Source organism: Artemia sp. Qi Xiang Cuo, chromosome 14 (genome assembly GCF_049724085.1).
Source record: "Artemia sp. Qi Xiang Cuo chromosome 14, ASM4972408v1, whole genome shotgun sequence".
Lineage (NCBI taxonomy): Eukaryota > Metazoa > Arthropoda > Branchiopoda > Anostraca > Artemiidae > Artemia > Artemia sp. Qi Xiang Cuo.
This window is the reverse complement of record NC_142807.1, coordinates 53377053-53397650: the sequence shown is the minus strand read 5'-3', so window position 1 is coordinate 53397650 and position 20598 is coordinate 53377053. Positions and strand designations below refer to the sequence as shown.

At 35.4% G+C, this 20598-nt stretch overlaps 1 protein-coding gene across 1 annotated transcript; it reads right to left on the bottom strand.

Annotated features, from left to right (window-relative positions):
- Nucleotides 1–1432: 1432 nt before the first annotated feature.
- On the bottom strand, nt 1433–20266 carry LOC148944616 (E3 ubiquitin-protein ligase rnf8-like). Its single transcript, XM_089100472.1, has 5 exons — nt 20244–20266; nt 15708–15783; nt 8894–8965; nt 6215–6428; nt 1433–1537 (listed from the first exon to the last, which is right to left on the bottom strand). Exons 2-5 carry the CDS (start codon nt 15753–15755, stop codon nt 1521–1523), a joined length of 351 nt encoding a protein of 116 aa, XP_088956598.1. The 5' UTR covers nt 15756–15783; nt 20244–20266; the 3' UTR covers nt 1433–1520.
- Nucleotides 20267–20598: the final 332 nt, after the last annotated feature.

Genomic DNA, 20598 nt, shown 5'->3' with positions numbered 1-20598 from the left:
GAAGTATACAGACGTTTTCAGGGGGGATTTTTTCTGGTAGTGGGGGGTGGGTGGGTCGGGGGTTATGTGGGAGTCTTTGAAGGAACTCTTATGAAGGAAGTTTTCATGGGGGAAGGGACATTGCTATGAAGGGGGTGCCGGATTCCCCAGCATTATTTAAAAAAAACCCATCAAAACTGAAAACGAACAGAAAATATTACGTATATGATTGGGTTCACCCCCTAGTCAATACCTCGTTCTTTAAGCCAAAGATTGTTTAGTACTTTCATAAGAGCTATTATTTAAATGATACTTACAGCTTGAATATTTAAAACTTGTATTAGGTGCAAACAGGGCCCATATCTGTGACGTTTAACCGAAAAGATTCAAAATTAATATTCCGCAAAATAGCTACAATTTGGTATTTTCGTCAAAATCATAAATCTATTTTTAGCAGTGATTGGCACAAAATGATCAAAAACTAAAAAACTAGTCCTGTATTTCCCAAGTCCTTTGAAGTACCAAGATTATATATATATATATATATATATATATATATATATATATATATATATATATATATATATATATATATATATATATATATATATATATATATATATATATATATATATATATATATATATATATATATATATATATATATATATATATATATATATATATATATATATATATATATATATATATATATATATATATATATATATATATATATATATATATATATATATATATATATATATATATATATATATATATATATATATATATAAAATATATATAAAAAAAAAAAAATATATAAATATATATATATATATATATATATATATATATATATAAATAAAAATGTGTCTACATTGGTCGAGTGAAGATTTACACAACCACATATATCTTAAAAACTAGTAATTCAATTTTCAAAGAAAAAAACCTCCATATTCTTCTAAGCAGTTTCGGTAGGAGCGGGCGCCAAACTCCAAAAAAGAAATAAGTATGAAGAATAAAAAAAAAAAAACACATGGCACCAAATACCTTAAGAAGGTGCAACTTTCCATTGAAGGTGTTATTGTGTCTATGAATAAACAGATTTGTTAATGTTTGAATAAAAAAAAAGCATTGTCAAATTTACTTAATTCGTCTTGCTTAATTATTTCCATGGTTTAATGCGGCAACACTGAATAAAATGTGGTACTATCTTAAAAATCCCAAATTAAAAAAATTAAATAAATAGCGGTTTTCATGTATAAACAACCCTAAGATGAGTACAGAGGGCGAATTTTTGTTTTTTATTATTATTAATTTGTTGATACTTCAAGATAGGCAGATTTGAAAAGGTCCTTAGACTCAATCTAAGGATTAATCTTGAAAGATTCGACCAAATAGTAAGAAAAGAATATAAAACGTTGCTATAAATTTAAATAAATATACTTCATTTCTCAGTAATGAGTAATTTTAATACAACTGTATCATAAAAAAACATAAAAAAATAATTAGCATTATAATGTTCCGTAGGGAGCCTTTTACGCCGGAAATGCGCCTGAAAAAAAAATATACATATTATGTATATACAAATTATGTATACACAAATATAGAAATTACGAGCACTTAGCGAAAAACCTAGTAGCAATTTAAGATATCTAAACCACGCAACTTTAATTTGAGATGAAGCAGAAGATGGAAAAGTTCAAAATCACTGCAGGAAAGCAAATCAAAGGTAGAACCGTCGACTGATACAGTCTAGCTAATATATCCCTTATCATATTGCCCCGCAGATGAACGAGGGAACCAAACGCCTTTCTTATCTTAATTTCAAGATGGCTTATTATTAAAAGAGGTGATAGTCTTGTTACAGAAGAATATAGGACACCTAGGAATATCACCGAGTCCAAAACATTGGAAAATCCGATCATTACCGCAATCAGGAGGAGGAAAGCCAAGAGGGTCATTAATCACAAAATACTGGCATTTCATTAGTTTCAAAATACTGGCAATCACATTAATTTTAGAATAGCCCTACTGCGCCATTTTGAGAATTGTCCTGAATACATAAACAGGGGAGCTTCCCAATAGATCGGTCCACGGAGATTCGAGAAACTCTTCTGAAACATTAGAAAATTCAAGACATCGAACTTAATTTTACAGAATTTCGCTTGTTTCATTTTGCATGCATACTTGTTTACAATTGAAGAAATATAAACATTAATATTGGTTATTTTCAATCCATCCGATTAAATGACAAGAACCTGACATTACAACAAATTATGACCAACATTATAAATATTTTTGGTAACTTTCAAAAAAAAAATTTTCATTGTTTTCGTTCGTCAAAAAAAAAAAAAAAAAAAAAAAACACTCAGACATTCAAGCATTTGACGAATAACGGAAAGTTATAATATGGCTACTTCTAATAGCAACAGCAACTGCTAGCTATTTCGTATAATGGGCTAATTAACAAACAAACTTAAAAGAAGCCAGCTCATCAAGTTAAATTTTCCACCTGATTCTAAATTATAGACAGAAGAAACATTAAAAACTACATAACTAGAATACAAAATTATGACAGATGAATTATGAGGATGACACTCCCCCCAAAGCCCTCAGGGCAAGGGCTGTAAGTTATGCCCTAGTGGCAGATGAGGTTTCTATAGAAAGCGTTGTCATAAAACTTCAAAAAGGGCATTCGATTGGAAATTTAACAGTCGAATGTGATTGGAGGATAGCTAACCCCGCTGTAACTTGTCCCACCATTTCCCCAAACACATCCAATCAAAATTTTTAGATAGGCATTCTGTTCAAAGTAATTGAAAGGTCCGGAAATTATGTCTGAAGATGATACTCCCCCACATCCCTCAGATAAAGGACTATAAGTTATGCCCTGGGGGCATGTAAAGTTTTTATAGAAAGCGTTGTAGTAGAAACTTCAAAAAAGGCTCATTCGATTGAAAATTCAAAAGGCTACTGCCCTTTTTAATAGTCGAAAGTGATTGGAGGGCAACTAACCCCCCTCTCGCGCCCACCTTTTCCCCAAACACATCTAATCAAAATTTTTAGATAGCCAATTTGTTCAACGTAGTTGAAAGTTTAAAAAATAATGTCTTTGAGGATGATAAACCCCCCCACACCCCTCAGTGCAAGGGCTGTAAGTTATGCCCTGGGGGTATATAAGGTTTTTTTTTTATAGAAAGCGTTATCGTAGAAACTTCAAAAAAGGTTCATTCAATTGGAAATTGAAAGAGCTAGTGCCCTTTCCAATAGTCTAAAGTAATCAGAAGGCAACCAACAACCCTCTCACACTCACCATTTTCCCAAAACATCCAATCAAAATTTTGAGATAGCCATGGTGTTCAAAGAAGTAAGCTTTATATAATAAGTATTGTCGTAAAAACTTCAAAAAGGATTCATTGGATTGGAAATTGAGAGGGATATTACTGTTTTTAATAGTCGAAAGTAATCAGAGGTAGAATCAACCCCCCCCCCCCACGCCCATCATTTCCCCAAACACTTCCAATCCACATTTTAATATGGCCATTTTGTTCAATGTAGTTGAAGGGTCTGGAAGTTGTGTCTTTGAGGATGACAACCCCTCCCCCTATAGCGCTCAGGACAAGGGTGATAAGTTATGCCCTTGGGGTATATAAGGGTTTTCACAGAAAGCGTTGAAGCCAAAAGCTCAAAAAGGGCTCGTTTGATTGGAAATTGAGATGAGTAGTGCTCTTTTTAATTAGTCAAAAGTGATCTGAGGGCAAAATGACCCCCCCCCACACGCCCGTCATTTCCCTCACAACACTTCCATTCAAAATTTTGAGATAACAATTTTGTTCTAGGCATTTGAAAGGTCCGGAAATTATGATCTTTGGGGATAACAAACTTCCCCAGCCCTCAGGGCAATGGGTTGTAAGTTATACCCTGGGAGAATATAAGATTTTTATAGAGTGTGATCATATAAACTTCGGAGGGACCTCATTGGATTGTTAATCATACGATCTAATGCTCTTTTAGAAGTCAAAGTGACTGGAGGGCAGCTAAACCCCCACCCACACACACACATGTCGGATTGTCCCAAAATGCAGCTGAAAGAAACTTTGAGATAGCCATTCTATTAAAAATAGCCTAAATTTATATAACAAGGCTTTTGGGGTTGAAACTAACCCCAAAATTAGGCTCCAAGGGTTATAAGCTATGCCCAGGGGGTATTTGAGGTTTTTATGGAAGGGATGTTTTTTTAACTTTAGAAGAGGCTCATTTGGTTGAAAATTGGAAGTTCTATTTCCTTCTTAAGCGTCAAAAGTGACGGAGGGCATTTAGCCTCCCCCCCCCCTCTTTCCTACAACCTCTCCATTCACCAAACGCATCTGATTGAAATTCTGAAACAGCGATTTTTTTTCAAAATAGTATCAAGAACAGTAATAATGTCTCTAGGGATGACACAGCCCCCCAGCGCCCTGGGGATAGGGTTGTAAGTTTTTTTATGAGGGCATAGAAGGTTTTTATGGACTGGGTGGCCGTATAAACATCAGATGGGGCTTATTTGGTTTGAAATTGTAAGTTATAGTGCCCTTTTTAAGAGGCAAAGTGATTTGAGAGCAAACAGCCCCCTCCCCTCCACGCTCATCATTCGTCTGAACACCTACAATCAAAATTTGGAGATAACAATTTTATTTATCGTAGTTGAAGGTTTTGGAAATTACATATGTGAGGAAGACACCCCCCGCCCTACAACTCTCAGAGAAAGGGTTGTAAGTTATGCCCTTGGGGTATATAAGGTTTTTTATAGAAAGTGTTGTCGTCGAAGCTTCAAAAAGGGCTCGTTTGATTGGAAATTGAGATGAGTAGTGCCTTTTTAATTAGTTAAAAGTGATCAGAGGGCAAATGACCCCCCCTCCTTCTCGTCATTTCCCCAAATACTTCCATTCAAAATTTGAGATAACAATTTTGTTCAAGGTATTTGAAAGGTCCGGAAATTATGATCTTGGGGATAACAAATCCCCCCAGCCCTCAGGGCAATGGTTGTAAGTTATACCCTGGGAGAATATAAGATTTTTATAGAAAGCGTGATCATATAAACTTCGGAGGGACCTCATTGGATTGTTAATCATACGATCTAATGCTCTTTTTAGAAGTCAAAGTGATCGGAGGGCAGCTAAACCCCCCACCCACACACACACATACGTCGTATTGTCCCAAAATGCAGCTGAAAGAAACTTTGAGATAGCCATTCTATTAAAAATAGCCTAAATTTTATATAACAAGGCTTTTGGGGTTGAAACTAACCCCAAAAATTAGGCTCAAGGGTTATAAGCTATGCCCAGGGGGTATTTGAGGTTTTTATGGAAGGGATGTTTTTTTAACTTTAGAAGAGGCTCATTTGGTTGAAAATTGGAAGTTCTATTTCCTTCTTAAGCGTCAAAAGTGACGGAGGGAATTTAGCCTCCCCCCCCCCTCTTTCCTACAACCTCTCCTTTCACCAAACGCATCTGATTGAAATTCTGAAACAGCGATTTTTTTTCAAAATAGTATCAAGAACATATAATAATGTCTCTAGGGATGACACAGCCCCCCAGCGCCCTGGGGATAGGGTTGTAAGTTTTTCTATGAGGGCATAGAAGGTTTTTATGGACTGGGTGGCCGTATAAACATCAGATGGGGCTTATTTGGTTTGAAATTGGAAGTTATAGTGCACTTTTTAAGAGGCAAAGTGATTTGAGAGCAAACAGCCCCCCCCCCTCCACGCTCATCATTTGTCTTAACAACTACAATCTAAATTTGGAGATAACAATTTTATTCATCGTAGTTGAAGGTTTTGGAAATTATATATGTGAGGAAGACACCCCCCCCCCCTACAACTCTCAGGGAAAGGGTTGTAAGTTATGCCCTTGGGGCATAAAAGGTTCTTATAAAAAGGGTGGTCGTATATGCTTTAGAGGGGACTAATTGGATTGGTAAACATAATTTCTAGTGCTCTTTTTAAGAGACAAAGTGATTAGATTGCAGATGCCCCCCCCCCCCCACACACAAACATATTGTGTTTTCCTGAGATATATCCAAAAGATATTTTGAGACAGTCCTTTTATTCAAAATAGTTCAAATATCATATAACGGTTGTAAGTTATGCCCCTGGGGCGTTTAAGGTTCTTATGAGAGATAGTTGTAAAAGCTTTAGAAGTGGCTCATTTGGTTGATTTAAAAAAAAAATTATAAAGTCAAAAGAACATACCTACACGCGCAGCTACAAGCTCAGCCCTTGTAGCTTTTTCATCTTGAGTATATGTAGATTCTATTAATTCTTCAATGCATCTTACTAGACGATAATCTACACGACCAACTGTCGTATACCAGGCCCTGCACATGGGGCAATCCCTTCGGTTTCCTCGTTCCCATTGCAGCATACACGATTGGCAGAATGTGTGTTGGCAGGGCAGTTTAACCGGCTTAAAAAGAAAACATAGCACAAATAGATCACAAATCAAACCTTAGCATTTTTGCTAATATTCTTAGCCGTGTCTCAAAATTTCTCTCTAGGACACCATATGAAATCAAATAGGTCATATTTAAATAGACTTAGGGAGGAGGGACTATTTCAGGTAAATTTTCACCATGTCATATTATTGACTTACGAATAAAGTAAACATGCCACTCGATGCCTTTTTTATGCCCATTACGAATATAATAGTCATTTTCGTTGGAAATTAATTTTACCCCCACCCCTATATATACCAATTCAGGATATATATTTGCACATTAGGGGGTGAGGGTAAAGTTTAAACTTACCTCTCATTTGCTTCAGAATACCCCCACCCCCTTAATGTGCAAATATATACCCTGAATTGATATATATATATATATATATATATATATATATATATATATATATATATATATATATATATATATATATATATATATATATATATATATATATATATATATATATACAATATATACAATTCAGGGTATATATTTGCACATTAGGGGGTTGGGGATACAGTTTATTTCTCATGCAAATGAGAAGTGTAAGTTTAAACTTTACCCTACCCCCTAATGTGCAAATATATACCCTGAATTGGTATATATATTTTTTTTTTTTTTTATATATATATATATATATATATATATATATATATATATATATATATATATATATATATATATATATATATATATATATATATATATATATATATATATATATATATATATATATATATATATATATATATATATATATATATATATATATATATATATATATATATATATATATATATATATATATATATATATATATATATATATATATATATATATATGTGTGTGTATGTATATGGTAAAATTTATTTTACAAAAATAACTATTATAATCGCAATGAGTATGAAAAAAGGCATTGAGTGGTATGCTTAGTTTATTCATAAGTTAATAATATGAGCTGCCGAAAATTTACCCTTTCTCAGGTTCTAACAAAAGAGCATTAGCTATGATTTTTTTTTGCATTTGAAAGGCTCTTGTGACATCAGAATATTACAATTTCCATCAAAACAATGGAGCTCAAGTATGCTCGAAAGATGGGTAGTACCGCGTTTCATTCAACATTCGTATTTAGTTTTAACTCTTGCTAAATTACTTCAAAATCATTCGTTTTATAGGATTAAATGATGAATCAGAACGAAATAAAAAATATTTGACTAGAGGTATTCTAGCAGTCATTTCCCAGGCCCACTTAAAAATCGCGGTGCTACGGTGTAGTTAAATAATATTTAAAAATTTGTTTTCCAAAGAAAAGTATAGATCGATAAAAACAAAGTCACACTATGAGTCAAATTTTAAATGAACATAAATTAGGGAATGCAAAAATGCAACCTAAAATAAACGAAAACTCAAGTCAATAATCAAGTAAAAACTTAAAACGGACTGAAATTACCAAAAATAAGAGGTGAGCTTCTGCCTTCCTCAAATACTTTAACAACAAGAGGGTCGTTCACGTTGTATTAGAAACAATGTAGGTTTGGAAAGGATGTGTTTTTTGTTAGAACAAAATTGACTCACATAAGATTCAATCCAGACTCAACCAGGCTCAATAAGACAACGTCCTACGAAAATACTTTCTTCTTCTTGTTTTACCTATCTTTTAAAAAAGATGTGCAACATGCAATCAATTTAGGAAATAAACTGACAATGGAAACAAAAAGGAAAGGTTAAAAGGATACACTGGTTACCGTGACAGTAACACCCCAATCATCAGTAATACAAAGTACACTCAAGTACAATGGTAATAAAAATCTCATAGTAACAGGGACGTACGCAGGGGGGGGGGGGGCTCCAGGCCTGCCTCCCCGAAATCCCACGATTTTTATTTTCCCATAATTTTCTGATTTTTCTCACAGAATAATGGGTTTGAAGGATTTGCCCCCCCCCGAAACAAATTGCCCCCTCGAAACAAATTCCTGCGTACGTGCCTGCATAGTAATATCAAGAAAGTCAACGTCAATCAACTAGTGAACTAGATTCAAACTAGTGTCAATCAAATAGAACTTTTTGCATTTTTCAAAGAAGCCTTTTCCCCTCCCAAGTGCGCAGGCAGAGCTTTCAAACACGGTACCGCTAATATTGGTTTCAGAACATTCTACATCTGTGGCAAACTATCCTATTTTTAACTTATATATTTTATTTAAGACCGTATATAGGAGGGAGGGATAGGGAGTTTCAACCCCCCGCCCCCCTCTCCTGAAATGTTTCTCTGAATCGTAGTAAACATAACAAAAATAAATAAGCCCATAATTTATGCGTTTTTTTGTAAATTAATAAGACTTCCCTATTTAAATTGTACATAGAAAACCTATCTGATATGTTTGAAAAAGTAAACAAAACCACATGAAATAGAGCCAAAAGACTAAAGTACCTGGACAAAGGCTTCTAAGCAAAAGCTGCACGACAGCTCCGTTTGTAGAAATTCCCTCAATGCTTCAAAAGACTGTAAAGAAAATTTAACAGTTATTACAGGCGCGCGACTCGTAGAGAACTTAAAACATCAAAGACATCAAGATGAAACTTTTGCCCCCCCCCCCGCTGGACCGACCCTAGGTCTATTCATACCTGAAAACAGAAATTTTCTATGATTTTGTTTTGGCCGTTTCAAACAAATGAATTTTTTATGGCAGTAATGCCTTTTTGCCAGAGTTACCACGTTGAACAGTGAAAATGGATAAGCAAAATTAATTGGTTACATCTGACAACATTTTTCGCCCATAAAAATTCAAACATTTACAATCCGTTTATGCCCAAAGACAACTGCACCTTCAAAGGAAAGATACACCTTCTTAAGGTGTTTGGGGCCATATATATATATATTTTTTTTGTGGGGGGGGGCATATATTTTTTGGGGATATATCGAGTGAGGCCATATATTTTTAGCTTGTGTTCTGGGAAGGGATTTTGGAGTATCTGTTTCCATCCCTTCCCCCTGTGAAGACTACTGATCTTTGTTCAATACGAGCAACTTTCGTTGTAAAAGTGACATTTTCAAAAAAAGATCTATAGCACACACGAGGCACAAGAAAAGTGTTTTGAGACTCGTTAATTTGCTAAATCTTAATGTAAAATGTTTTAAAGACAATGGAAAAGTGTTAAATTTTAAAAAGGTAAAGAGATAAGTAATACGGCACTGGACTTTACAGTCCCTACTGGTGGTGCTGATCACCGTTTCATGGGCCTTCAGCCAGGAAGTGCAATGGGGGGCTGGGAGCTAGTCATCCTGTGCTTCCGCACACTCTTCCTGTTTACCTTCCCCATATTTCTCCAGGTAAAGAGCTGAGTCGAATCTGGTTGAGCTAAAAGAGTCACAACACTGACCCATCGAGTGGGCTCTTTTCGATGTCTCTATGACAACTACTTTGATACGAAGTGCCCTGGTCTAAAACCAAAAAAAGAAAAAAAAAGAATAATAAGAATGATACATTGTGCCCACGTCGCTCTTTACTTAGGCAGCGCTATTGCGCTGCCTATGATAGGATGTTCCATTCAAGTTCACAAAAACAATTACTCTTCAACCGAAATAAACGTAATAACTTAAGCAATTTTTTTTTACAAGTATCCATAATATTATAGATGTTCTAAATATAACTTAGAACTTCCATATTATATACAACGAAGCAAATCGCCATTTAATTTCCAATCGCCATTTAATTTTCATAAACAATCATCTACTCGATCCTTTTTTTCCTTGCGCACTGCCTAAGGTAAACAACGATGTGGACACAATGTGTTTTTTTTTTGTTTTTTTTTTTATCCATACCCGGGCACTTCGTATCAAAGGAGTTGTCATAGAAACTTCGAAAAGGGCTCATTTGATTGGGAATTGGAATGGCTAGTGCCCTTTTTAATAGTCGAAAGTGATTAGAGGGCAACTAGCCCCCCCCCACGCCCATTGGTCTCCGCCACACATCCAAAAAACGTTGTGAGATGTTTCTCTCTCACAGCAGACTTTTTTTACCGACATAGATTATGTTTTTTTGGAAGTCCCTCAAAACCCTCGCGGCAAGGAGTTTAAGTTATGCCCTGAGGGCATATAAGAACGATGTTGGCACAATGTACTATTTATTATTTTTTACCTTATGAAGTGCAGGGCATTTCCTATGGAAGGGGTCGTCGTAGAAACTTCAAAAGGGGCTCATTCCATTGAAAATTGAGAGTTCTAGTGCCCTTTTTAATAGTCGAAAGTGATTGGAGGGCAACTAGACCCCCCTACGCCCATCATTCCCCCAAACACATTCAATCACAATTTGGAGATAATCATTTTGTTCGGCGTAGTTGGTTTCCAGATAGAAATATCTTTGAGGAGGACACTCCCCCACAACCCTCAGGGCATGGGTTTTAAGTTATGCCCTGGGGGCAGATAAGGTTTTCATAGAGAGCGTTGTCGAAGAAACTTCAAAACAGGCTCATTTAATTGGAAATTCCAAGGGCTAATACCTTTTTAATAGTTGAAAGTGATTGGAGGGCAACTAGCCCCCCCAAGCTCCTCCTTTCCCCAAACACATCCAATCAAAATGTGGAGATAGCCCTTTTGTTCAGCGTAGATGATTTCCAGATAGAAAATGTGTTTTTGAGGGGGACACTCCCCCAAAACCCTCAGAGCAAGGGTTTTAAGTCATGCCCTTGGGGCATATACGGTTTTTATAGAAGTTGTTGTCGTAGAAACTTCAAAACAGGCTCATTAGATATGAAATTCAAAGGGCTCGTGCCCTCTATTATAGTCGAAAGTGATTCGAGGGCAAATAGCCCCCCCTTCCCACGCCCATCATTTCCCTAAACACATCCAATCAAAATTTTGAGATAGCCATTTTGTTCAGCATAGTTGATTTCCAGATAGAAAATATGTTTTTGAGGAAGACACTCCCCCACAGCCCTCCATTCAATTGGAAATTGGAGTGGCTTGAGCCCTTTTTAATAGTCGAAAGTGATTGGAAGGCAACTAACACCCCTTCCACGCCCACCATTTCCCGAAACATGTCCCCCACAAGAAATTATGTTTTTGAGGGCAGTCCCCCACAGCCCTGAGGGCAAGGGTTGTAAGTTATGCCCTGGGGGCATATAAGGTTTTTTATAGAAGGCGTTGTCGTAGAAACTTTAAAAAAGGCTCATTTGATTTGAAATTCAAAGGGCTAGTGCTCTTTTTAATAGTCGAAAGTGATTAAAGGGCAACTATCTCACCTCTCACGCTCACCTTTTCCCCAAACACATCTAATCAAAACTTTGAGATAGCCATTTTATTCAATGTAGTTTTAATTTAAAGAAATTAGGTCTTTTTGGATGACCAACCCCCCCCCCCCCCACAGCCCCCAAGGCAAGGGTTGTAAATTATGCCCAGGGGGCATATAAGGTTTTTATATAACACGTTGTTGTAGAAACTTCAAAAAGGGCTCATTCGATTGGAAATTGAAATGGCTAATGCCTTTTTTAATTGTCGAAAGTAATTGAAAAGCAACTAACATCCCTTCCACGCCCACCATTTCCCCAAACAGATCCAATATTTTGGATCTTGAGATCAAAGATTTTGAGATAGCCATTTTGTTCCACGCAGTTCAAAGTTCAGGAAATTATACCTTTGAGCAGGACACTCCCACCACAGTCTTCAGGGCAAGGGTTATAAGTTATACCTTGGGGGCATATAAAGTTTTTATTAAAATCTTTGTCGTAGAAACTTGAAAAAGGGCTCATTTGATTGTAAATTCAAAGGGCTAGTGCTCTTTTTAATAGTCAAAAGAGATTTGAAGGCAACTAGCCTCCCTCTCTTGCCCATATTTTCTACAAACCCATCCAATCAATATTTTAGATAGTCATTTTATTCAACGTAGTGAAAGTTTTGGAAATTAAGTCTTTAAGGATGACAACCCCCTCCCCCCCCACAGCCCTCAGGGCAAGGGTTGTAAGTTTTGCCCTGGGGGCGGATAAGGTTTCTTTTTTTGAAGCGTAGAAGCTTCAAAAGGTCTCATTCAACTGGAAATTGAAGGGCTAGTGCCTTTTTTAATAGTTAAAAGTGATTGGAGAGCGACTAACGCCCCTCTCACGCCCACCATTTTCCCAAACACATCAAAACAAAATTTTGGGATAGCCGTTTTGTTCAACGTAGTTGAAAGTTCTTGAAATTAGGTCTTTTAGGATAACCCCCTCAGAGCCCTCAGTGCAAGGGTTGTAAGTCATGCCCTGGGGGCATATAAAGTTTATATAGAAAGTTGTTATAGAAATTTCAAAAAGGGCTCATTCGATTGGAAAAAGAAATTGCCCTTTTTAATCGTCAAAAGTGAGTGGGGAGTAATTAACCCCCTCTTACGCCCACCATCTCCCCAAAAACATTCAATCAAAGTTTAGAGATAGCCATTTTGTTCCATGCATTTGAAATTTCTTGATATTATTTATGTATTGATGGAGCACACCCCAAGTGCCCCATTATCAAAAGTTGTAATTTATACCCTATGGGCATGTTAGGCTCTAATAGATAGTTTAGTAGTAAAACTTCAAAGTAAACTCATTCAACTTTAAATTATGGGGGCTAGTGCTCTTTTTAATAGTCGAAAGTGATTGGAGGGTAACTAACCCCCCTATGACACCTACCATTCCTCCAAACCTATTAAATCAAAATTTTCAGATAGTCATTTTGTTCAATGTATTTGGATGGTTATGGGACCAGGCCTTTTTGGGGAGCACTCCCCCCCAGCACTCAGGGTAAGGTTGTAAGTCATGCTCAGGGGACACATACGCTTTGTATTAAACGTTTTGTCGCATAAACTTCATAAGGGCTCATTTGATAGGAAATTGAAAGAGCTAGGGCCATTTTTCATAATTGAAAGTGATTGGAGATTGACTACCACCCCTCTCACGTCAACCATTTCCCCAAACACATCCAATCAAAATTTTGAGATAGCCATGTTGTTTAACGTAGTTGAAAGTTCTCGAAATTCGGTCTTAGAGGATGACAACCACTCTAACAGATCTTAGGGTAAGGATTGTAATTTATGCCCTGGGGGCATATAAGGTGTTTATAGAAAGCGTTGTCATTTCCAAAACGGTTCGGTTGATTGCAAATCAAAAGGCCTAGTAACCTTTTTAATAGTCGAAAGTGATTGGAAGGCTTGACATTTTTATTTTAAAGATTGAAGTAAGTATAATGTATTATTTTTTGTTGTTGTTGTTGTTTAGACCAGGGCACTTTGTATCAAAGGAGTTGTCATGGGAACTTCGAAAAGGGCTCATTTGATTGAAAATAGAAAGGGCTGATGCCCTTTTTAATAGTCAAAAGTGATTTGAGGGAAACTAATCCCCCTTCCACTCCCACCCTCCCATTTCTGCTCTTAAAATTTAACTGAATCAAAATAGCGTAAGTGTATCCAAGCTATCAAAGAAAGTAAACATATTTTTTTGCAGATGGTATTAAGTTTCCCATTTCCGGTCAACTTGAGGAGACATGAAACTAAATTAAACAGTACTATTTGTGTCCAGATTTTCAAAAGTGTGTATGGTGTTAAAAATTCCTGAAAATTTTTCTCAAACACACAAAAAGAAGGCCAAACTGTAAAGTCTTAAAAAAACGAAAAGATTTAAAGTATTATTTTCTTTTTCCCTGGAAAGACTATGTCAATATAAAATGAACAGAAATTAATTTAAAAAAATTTTCCACAAAATAAGTTTTTCAAAGAAAAGTAAAGAAATCCATTAAACCAAAAATGAGCAAAAATAAAATCAAATAATCTACCAAGCGGGAAACTACCACAAATCAGCATAGATAAATAAAAGATACCAATAACAAACAGAAATTACCATAATTAACCAAATCAAGCTCAAACAAGCCGAAATTAACATAAGTTGGACTCAAAACTCCTATGCCTTCCCAAGGCCAGAACATAATTTGCACTTTACTGAAAAAAATACAAATGAATGTGCATTGTCAGTTTAGTACACATATACTGATGTTTAGTAATCAAAATGTTAATATTATTTGATTTATTAAAGTTATAAAAGTAAAAACATTTATATTTTTTCAGTAAAGTGCAAATTTTGTTCTGGCCTTGGGAAGGCATAGGGGTTTTGCACCCAACTTAAGTTTAATTTTTGCTCGTTTTGAGTTTGACTTGGTTAATTATTGTAATTTCTGTTCGTTTTGGGTTTCATTTATTTATCGATGCTGATTTGTGGTAGTTTCATGCTTGGTAGATTATTTGATTTTTTTTGCTTAATGGAGTTCTTCACTTTTCTTTGAAAAACTTATTTTGTGGAAAAAGTTTTTTAAATTAATATTAAAAAAAACATAGAAGCAGTATTAAATGAATACATACAGTGTCTTCTGGCTAGCTCAAAATCCACAACCTATGAAGGTATGAAGGTGAATTTTTCAAAGAATATTTCTGTTTTACAAAACAGAAGTGAAAACTCCTACTCAGGGGATGATTTGATGGAGTATATTTACAAAAATTACTACTCAGAAAAATGTGTGAAATGTCTTGAATTTTGATGTATCTTTCAAAATTGTCTAATATGTATGTTAAGGGAGGATTGGTAGCTCATAGAAGAAATTTAGTACTATCTTTTTGTGTATAAGCATAGTAAATATTACTGCTCTTTCGAGCTTCCAAACTAACATCCAGTACACGTAGTCTTGAATGGAACTAAGGCAGCAGCGTTTTTGCAAAAAAAAAAAAACATAGGCACCAGATTTGATTTGGTAGATGGATAGAGTTGAATTTCACCTATGGAGTGATACCAAAATTGTTGTCTTTTGTACGTTAAACTATAAGAGAGCAGAAAAAAAAATATAAAAAAATTACAAAGCAAACATAAAAAAAATATGTAAATAACTAAACACAGAATAATGGGGATTTTTTATTTTAATGTTCATGTATCATTGCCATTTATCTAATTGTTGTTTGATGACACTAGTGTTTGCGTTTATTTTCATCACTGTCTATCTAATTGTTGTTTGATGACACTAGAGTTTGTGTTTATTTTCATTGCCGTTTATCTAAATGTTGTTTGATAACACTAGTGTTTGTGTTTATTATCACAAAGACATTGTGTTTAGTTATTTTACTTTATTCTGAATCTCTTCATCCCCTGTTGAGTGGCATGGGCCACAGTTTTTCACTTTGCAGTAAGAGATGCTATGCACTTTTGTTGCCTATAAGTTCTGATAAAATAAGGAAAGATTCACAATGGTATCTTACCCTTGGATCTTGAGGATTTGCAAAGAATGGCTGGTCCCTATCAGCCATTTCAGTAATGGACTTTCCTAGTACACTTCTGAAAGAAAAGACATTGTAAAGTTAAGATAATAAGGTGTTCTAATGCCATGATTATGGCATTTAACTCTGCAGACATAATAGATACATTATTATACAATCTCTCACCCATTGCAATTTTCAGGTGAAGAAGGAAGGCACCACTTGCTACCTTCTCATTCATTTTGGACCCATCAACAAATATTTGGAAATGGTTTTTATAAGTAATTGTATTAAGTTCAGCAAATTTTTTCTGGAGAAAAGCAATGGGGGTTAAATCTTTAGTCCACTTTGAGAAATCAGTATTTATTATGGGGATTGACCAATTCCATGGAGGGGATTGGGGGAAAGTAGGTGCAATAGACTTTGCGGGTACAGGGAACTTCTTTTGAATATTGGCATACTCATCTGCAATGCCTCTATACATGGCTGGATTTCTTAACCAATTATGTAGGGTGTCTGAGCTATTTAATTCAATTTTTGTAAGATGTTTTATCAAGAGAAAGCTACATTTCTCCCTTATTGTTGTTAACCCACTCTCCATAAGCAGAATCTTGGTGCTTGTGGGTTTCCTAAGACCAAATATGAGATGCATTATATTGTTTCAATTTTTGCATCTGGGTCTTTGCACATGCACCATAGACAATGAGCCCATAGTCAATATGTTGTCTTATATGTGATTTATAAAAGTGGAGTAAGGTTTTCTCCTTACAGCCCCAGGGTGTAGAAAGAAGTCTTTTAGTATAATTGTTTTTCTATAGCATTTTTTTTATTGTGTTTGAAATGTGGAGGTGGAAATTAAGTTTTTGATAAAGCATGAGACCAAGGTATATTATATGCTTATCTTCTGGAATAGTTATTCCATTTAAAGTTAATATTACATTCACATGAATTTGCTTTTGGTGAAATTGGATTTTTTTTGACTTGGAAGTTGCAATGGGTAAATCTGAATGTTGAGAGAATTTTTCAAATTGGAAAAGTGACTTTTGTAGCTTTGACTGTGCAATCTCAAAGGTGTTGCCAGATGACCATAGTACCAGATCATCAGAATATTGTAGATTCATGTGGGGGAGATTCATGTCCCAGAGATACAGGGCAAAAAGGAGGCAGCTGAGGACAGCTCCCTGAGGAAGGCCTTTGGTTATTGTCTTTTGGGGTGAAGAGGCTGAAATGCCCCTTCAAATTCTAGGAAAGCTGCAACTAGGACATTATTTTTGAGAATGATTCATTTATTGCATTTGTTAACAATATGAAAGCATCTGTTGAAGAATGGTGTTTCCTGAAGCCAGTTTGAGTGTGAGGGATCATGTCATTTTTTTTCAACAAACCAGAGGAGTTGGTAATAGATCATTTCCTCCATTATTTTCCCCATCACAGGAGTAATCATTATGGGCCTATAGGACTCAGGGTTATTTTTGGGTTTATTTTTCTTTAGGATTGGTAGGAGGGACAAACATTTCCAGATATTGAGGAACATAGATGAAGCCCAAGCACAACAATTTAGAAGTTCCTGTTTGTATGAAGGGGTGAGATTCTTTATCCATGTAGGGTGTATATTGTCATTCTGCCGCTAGTCTTGGTCCTAATATGATGTATTGCATTATTCATTTCCAGGATTGAAAATGGGCTGGTTATATACTCAGATCCTGGGCAAGGTTGGTAACTTGGGTTCATAGGAATTGGGAGTATTTTGCTATAATTGTTTGATGTTAGCTTATTAACAAAAAGAGTGGCAAATAGCTTAGCTTTTCATTATCATTGTCATAATGGGTATTATTATGTATAAGCTCATACAGGAGTGGGTTGGGGGAAGTTTTTTCCCCATAGATGTGGCTTATGACTTTATGTATAATTGGCTCAGGTGTTTCTCTGGAGAGATTATTTGCAAAACTATTCCAGTAGTTATATTTCGCATTTATTTTAGTCCTTTTTAGATTAGATTCTGCTTGTAATTTTTTTTAAATAAGTAGTAGGTGATGGTTTTTTTAAGAATGTTCTCCTAGCTGCCTTTTTTGTTCTCCATTTATGTTGGCACTCATTTGCCCACCATTCTTTGGGAATATGTTTAGGGAAGGTTTTCCTGGATAGCATGATTAGCTGTATTTATTAGTAAAGATGCCAAAACTTCAGCATGTGTGTCAGCTGTTGCGTTTGAAATGCATGAATTTGGGGTTGTTATTTCATCAGTTAACTTATTTTCGAACAGAGGTAAATTTGTTTTAGTACTGATATATCTGGAGGTATGTGGTAGATTTTCAGCAGGTTTGCCTAGGGAGTAAACTATGGCAAAATGGTCAGTACAAAGGACTATCAATTTTATTTATATAAATTTTATTCAAAATATATAAAGACACAATTTGAAGGTAAATTGTAGATAAACTGCCACTTTTGGGGTTGAAATATGTATTCAGATTTGGAGGGGTAGCAACAGCTAATTCATTATTATTTGAAGTCATGTGCTCAATAAACTTACCAGCTTTATTTGCTGGTTTATTCCCCCATAAAAGGATTTGAGTATTAAAGTCTCTACAAATAATGGTATTATTAAGATATTAGAATTATTTATATAGCTGAAGAAATCCATGGCATCTGTAGTTTGGTCATTAGGGTTACAAAAGCTTATTATGTAAGTTTTTGTATTATTCAGCCAAACAGTGATACTAATTGCATCAACATCATTTACAAAATCTGGAAAGTTGATGCCACAGAATTTTATATTATTATTAACTATTAAAGCTACTCCATTTCCTTTTCTCTCTGATGATCTATCCTTTCTCAGGATAGTGCATCCCTGAGACTTAATTTGTTGATTTTGGGTTAAATGAGTTTCCTGGAGGCAAGCAATAATGATGGAATTATTATTCATAAAAGATATTAGTTCATTTAACTTATTTTCTGTAAGTGATCTTACATTCCACTGGAGTATTGATATGTGTCGTGTTGTTGTTTTATTTTTAATATGGCTGTGTATCAATGTTCAGCCTTTTTAATAGTAGAGTAAGATCTTTTTTGCTTGAATGAGCATATGATTAGGGATGTAGATTTTTGCCAATTCAGCAATGTTTTTTGTTTTCTGTTGTTGTTGTATATTCATGGCCTGAAGTGCATTTCAGTTTAGAATGAATAAGCATATATTTGGGGTTTGCATGTTTGGTTTTGCATCCAGTTTGTCAGCTAAGGGACTAATTCCTGGTAGTGTTTCTGGTTTGTTTCTTGTCGGGAGGGGGTGCCAGGCCAACCTCATCTCACTAGGCAAGGAGGCTTGTTGGCTTGGTGATTCTTTCTGATAGAGATGTGAGCTGGGGGGCTTAAAGGATGATGTTTTGTAAGGAGTACTTGATGCGTTGGGAGTATTTGACTTGGAAGTTTTATTTGATTTCAATATAGGTTTTATTTGGTGTGATTGGGCAGTATTTGCTTCCATAGCTGCAAACGGGTATGGAATGGCCTTGTCTGTTGCTATTTGGAGTGTTAGTGCTCTTTTCTTAGATGCAGGGCATTATGATTTATTTGGGGATTCTTGTGGGCCTTTACGATTGATACATGTAGGCTGAGTGTTGTTGTAAGTTCTCAACTCTTTAGGATAGGAGGCTTTACAATTACTACAGGCCAGGAGAATTTCATTGCATTTATTTGTTGTGTGTCCCAGTTTCAGACACTGGATAGGCTTTGGCTTGTATTCCTTGTGCAGTTTGATTTGCCCAAATAGGAACAACTTTTCTGGGATATTAATTTTTTCCTTCAGTGTAAATAGGAAATATCTACTTGTTTCTAATCCATTAGAGTTGGGTTTACCCAGTTGAGTGACATCTTCTACAGGTATTGTGTTGCCAGCACTATCTGAGAGCCCTTTTTTTAACTCCTGAATTAGTATTTCTAGGGGAACATTATATACTACTATTTTTGTTGGGGATTGTTTTGGGTTCCATTTAGATGAATTAATTGAGGTATTCAGGAGAGATTTTAGATCAAATATTATATCAGCTGATTTCTGATCATGGACAGTTATAAGCAAAGATCTATCACGGTGAATGTTAAGAAAAAATATTGATTTTAACATTTTGAAAATTGCAACCTTTATTGTAGTAATTTTTCATACTTCACAGGGGGTATTATAAGGAATTTGTAGGTAAATTTCCAAGTTTTGGAAAGGATAATCTTGGACAGGGGGAGGGGAAATACTTTTGATTGGGGATGTTTTTTTCCTTTTTTGGAGCTCCTAGAAAGGACCTCTTGAAAGCCAATATCATCTAGAGTGACATTTGTTCCAACACTGATCATTGTCCTATTCTCAGAATTTGAGCTTTCATGTGACCTTTGTAATAGGGAGCTTGACTAGCCAGGAAGGGGTGAAAATTGATCTATTTAATTAGCATTTGGGGTTGGATCTGGAGTGACCTTTTTTTTAGGGGGAGTTCTTTGCATTGCCTTTTTGAATAAGCTTTAAGCTAAAAAGGAAAGGATAATAGTATGATACCAGACCGTCTGCACTCTACAGTGGGGAATTCTTCTTCTTTCTTCTTCTAATTCACAGCATGCGGGCTATTCAGTTGGTACTATTTAGCCCTCTTCTTTTTGCTTCACTCTGTGGGCTACAGAGCTACTGTCTTGTTTGTCTCTTATTTATTAGATATTCTCAGATATCTTTCAGTAGATCTTTTGACTCAAGGATTTCAAATATAAGATGATAGATATCGATTTCTGTGCTCTGTTTGCAGGTATAGTTGGCTAGGCTCTTGGCTGATAGTGAGATTTTGTGGTGTTTGAAGCATTTTAACAGTTTACAAAGCAAAGTATGTTGTACAGACGCCAGCATATTACATTCAAATAGGCAATG

What these genes read in the sequence shown, in the direction of transcription:
- LOC148944616 (XM_089100472.1), bottom strand. Translation starts at nt 15,755, where the DNA reads ATGGCTGATAGGGACCAGCCATTCTTTGCAAATCCTCAAGATCCAAGG. An exon ending in CAAATCCTCAAGATCCAAGG is followed by an intron (nt 8,966 to 15,707) that starts GTAAGATACCAT and finishes TTTTCTTTACAG; the next exon opens with TCTTTTGAAGCATTGAGGGA. An exon ending in GCTTAGAAGCCTTTGTCCAG is followed by an intron (nt 6,429 to 8,893) that starts GTACTTTAGTCT and finishes TTTCTTTTTAAG; the next exon opens with CCGGTTAAACTGCCCTGCCA.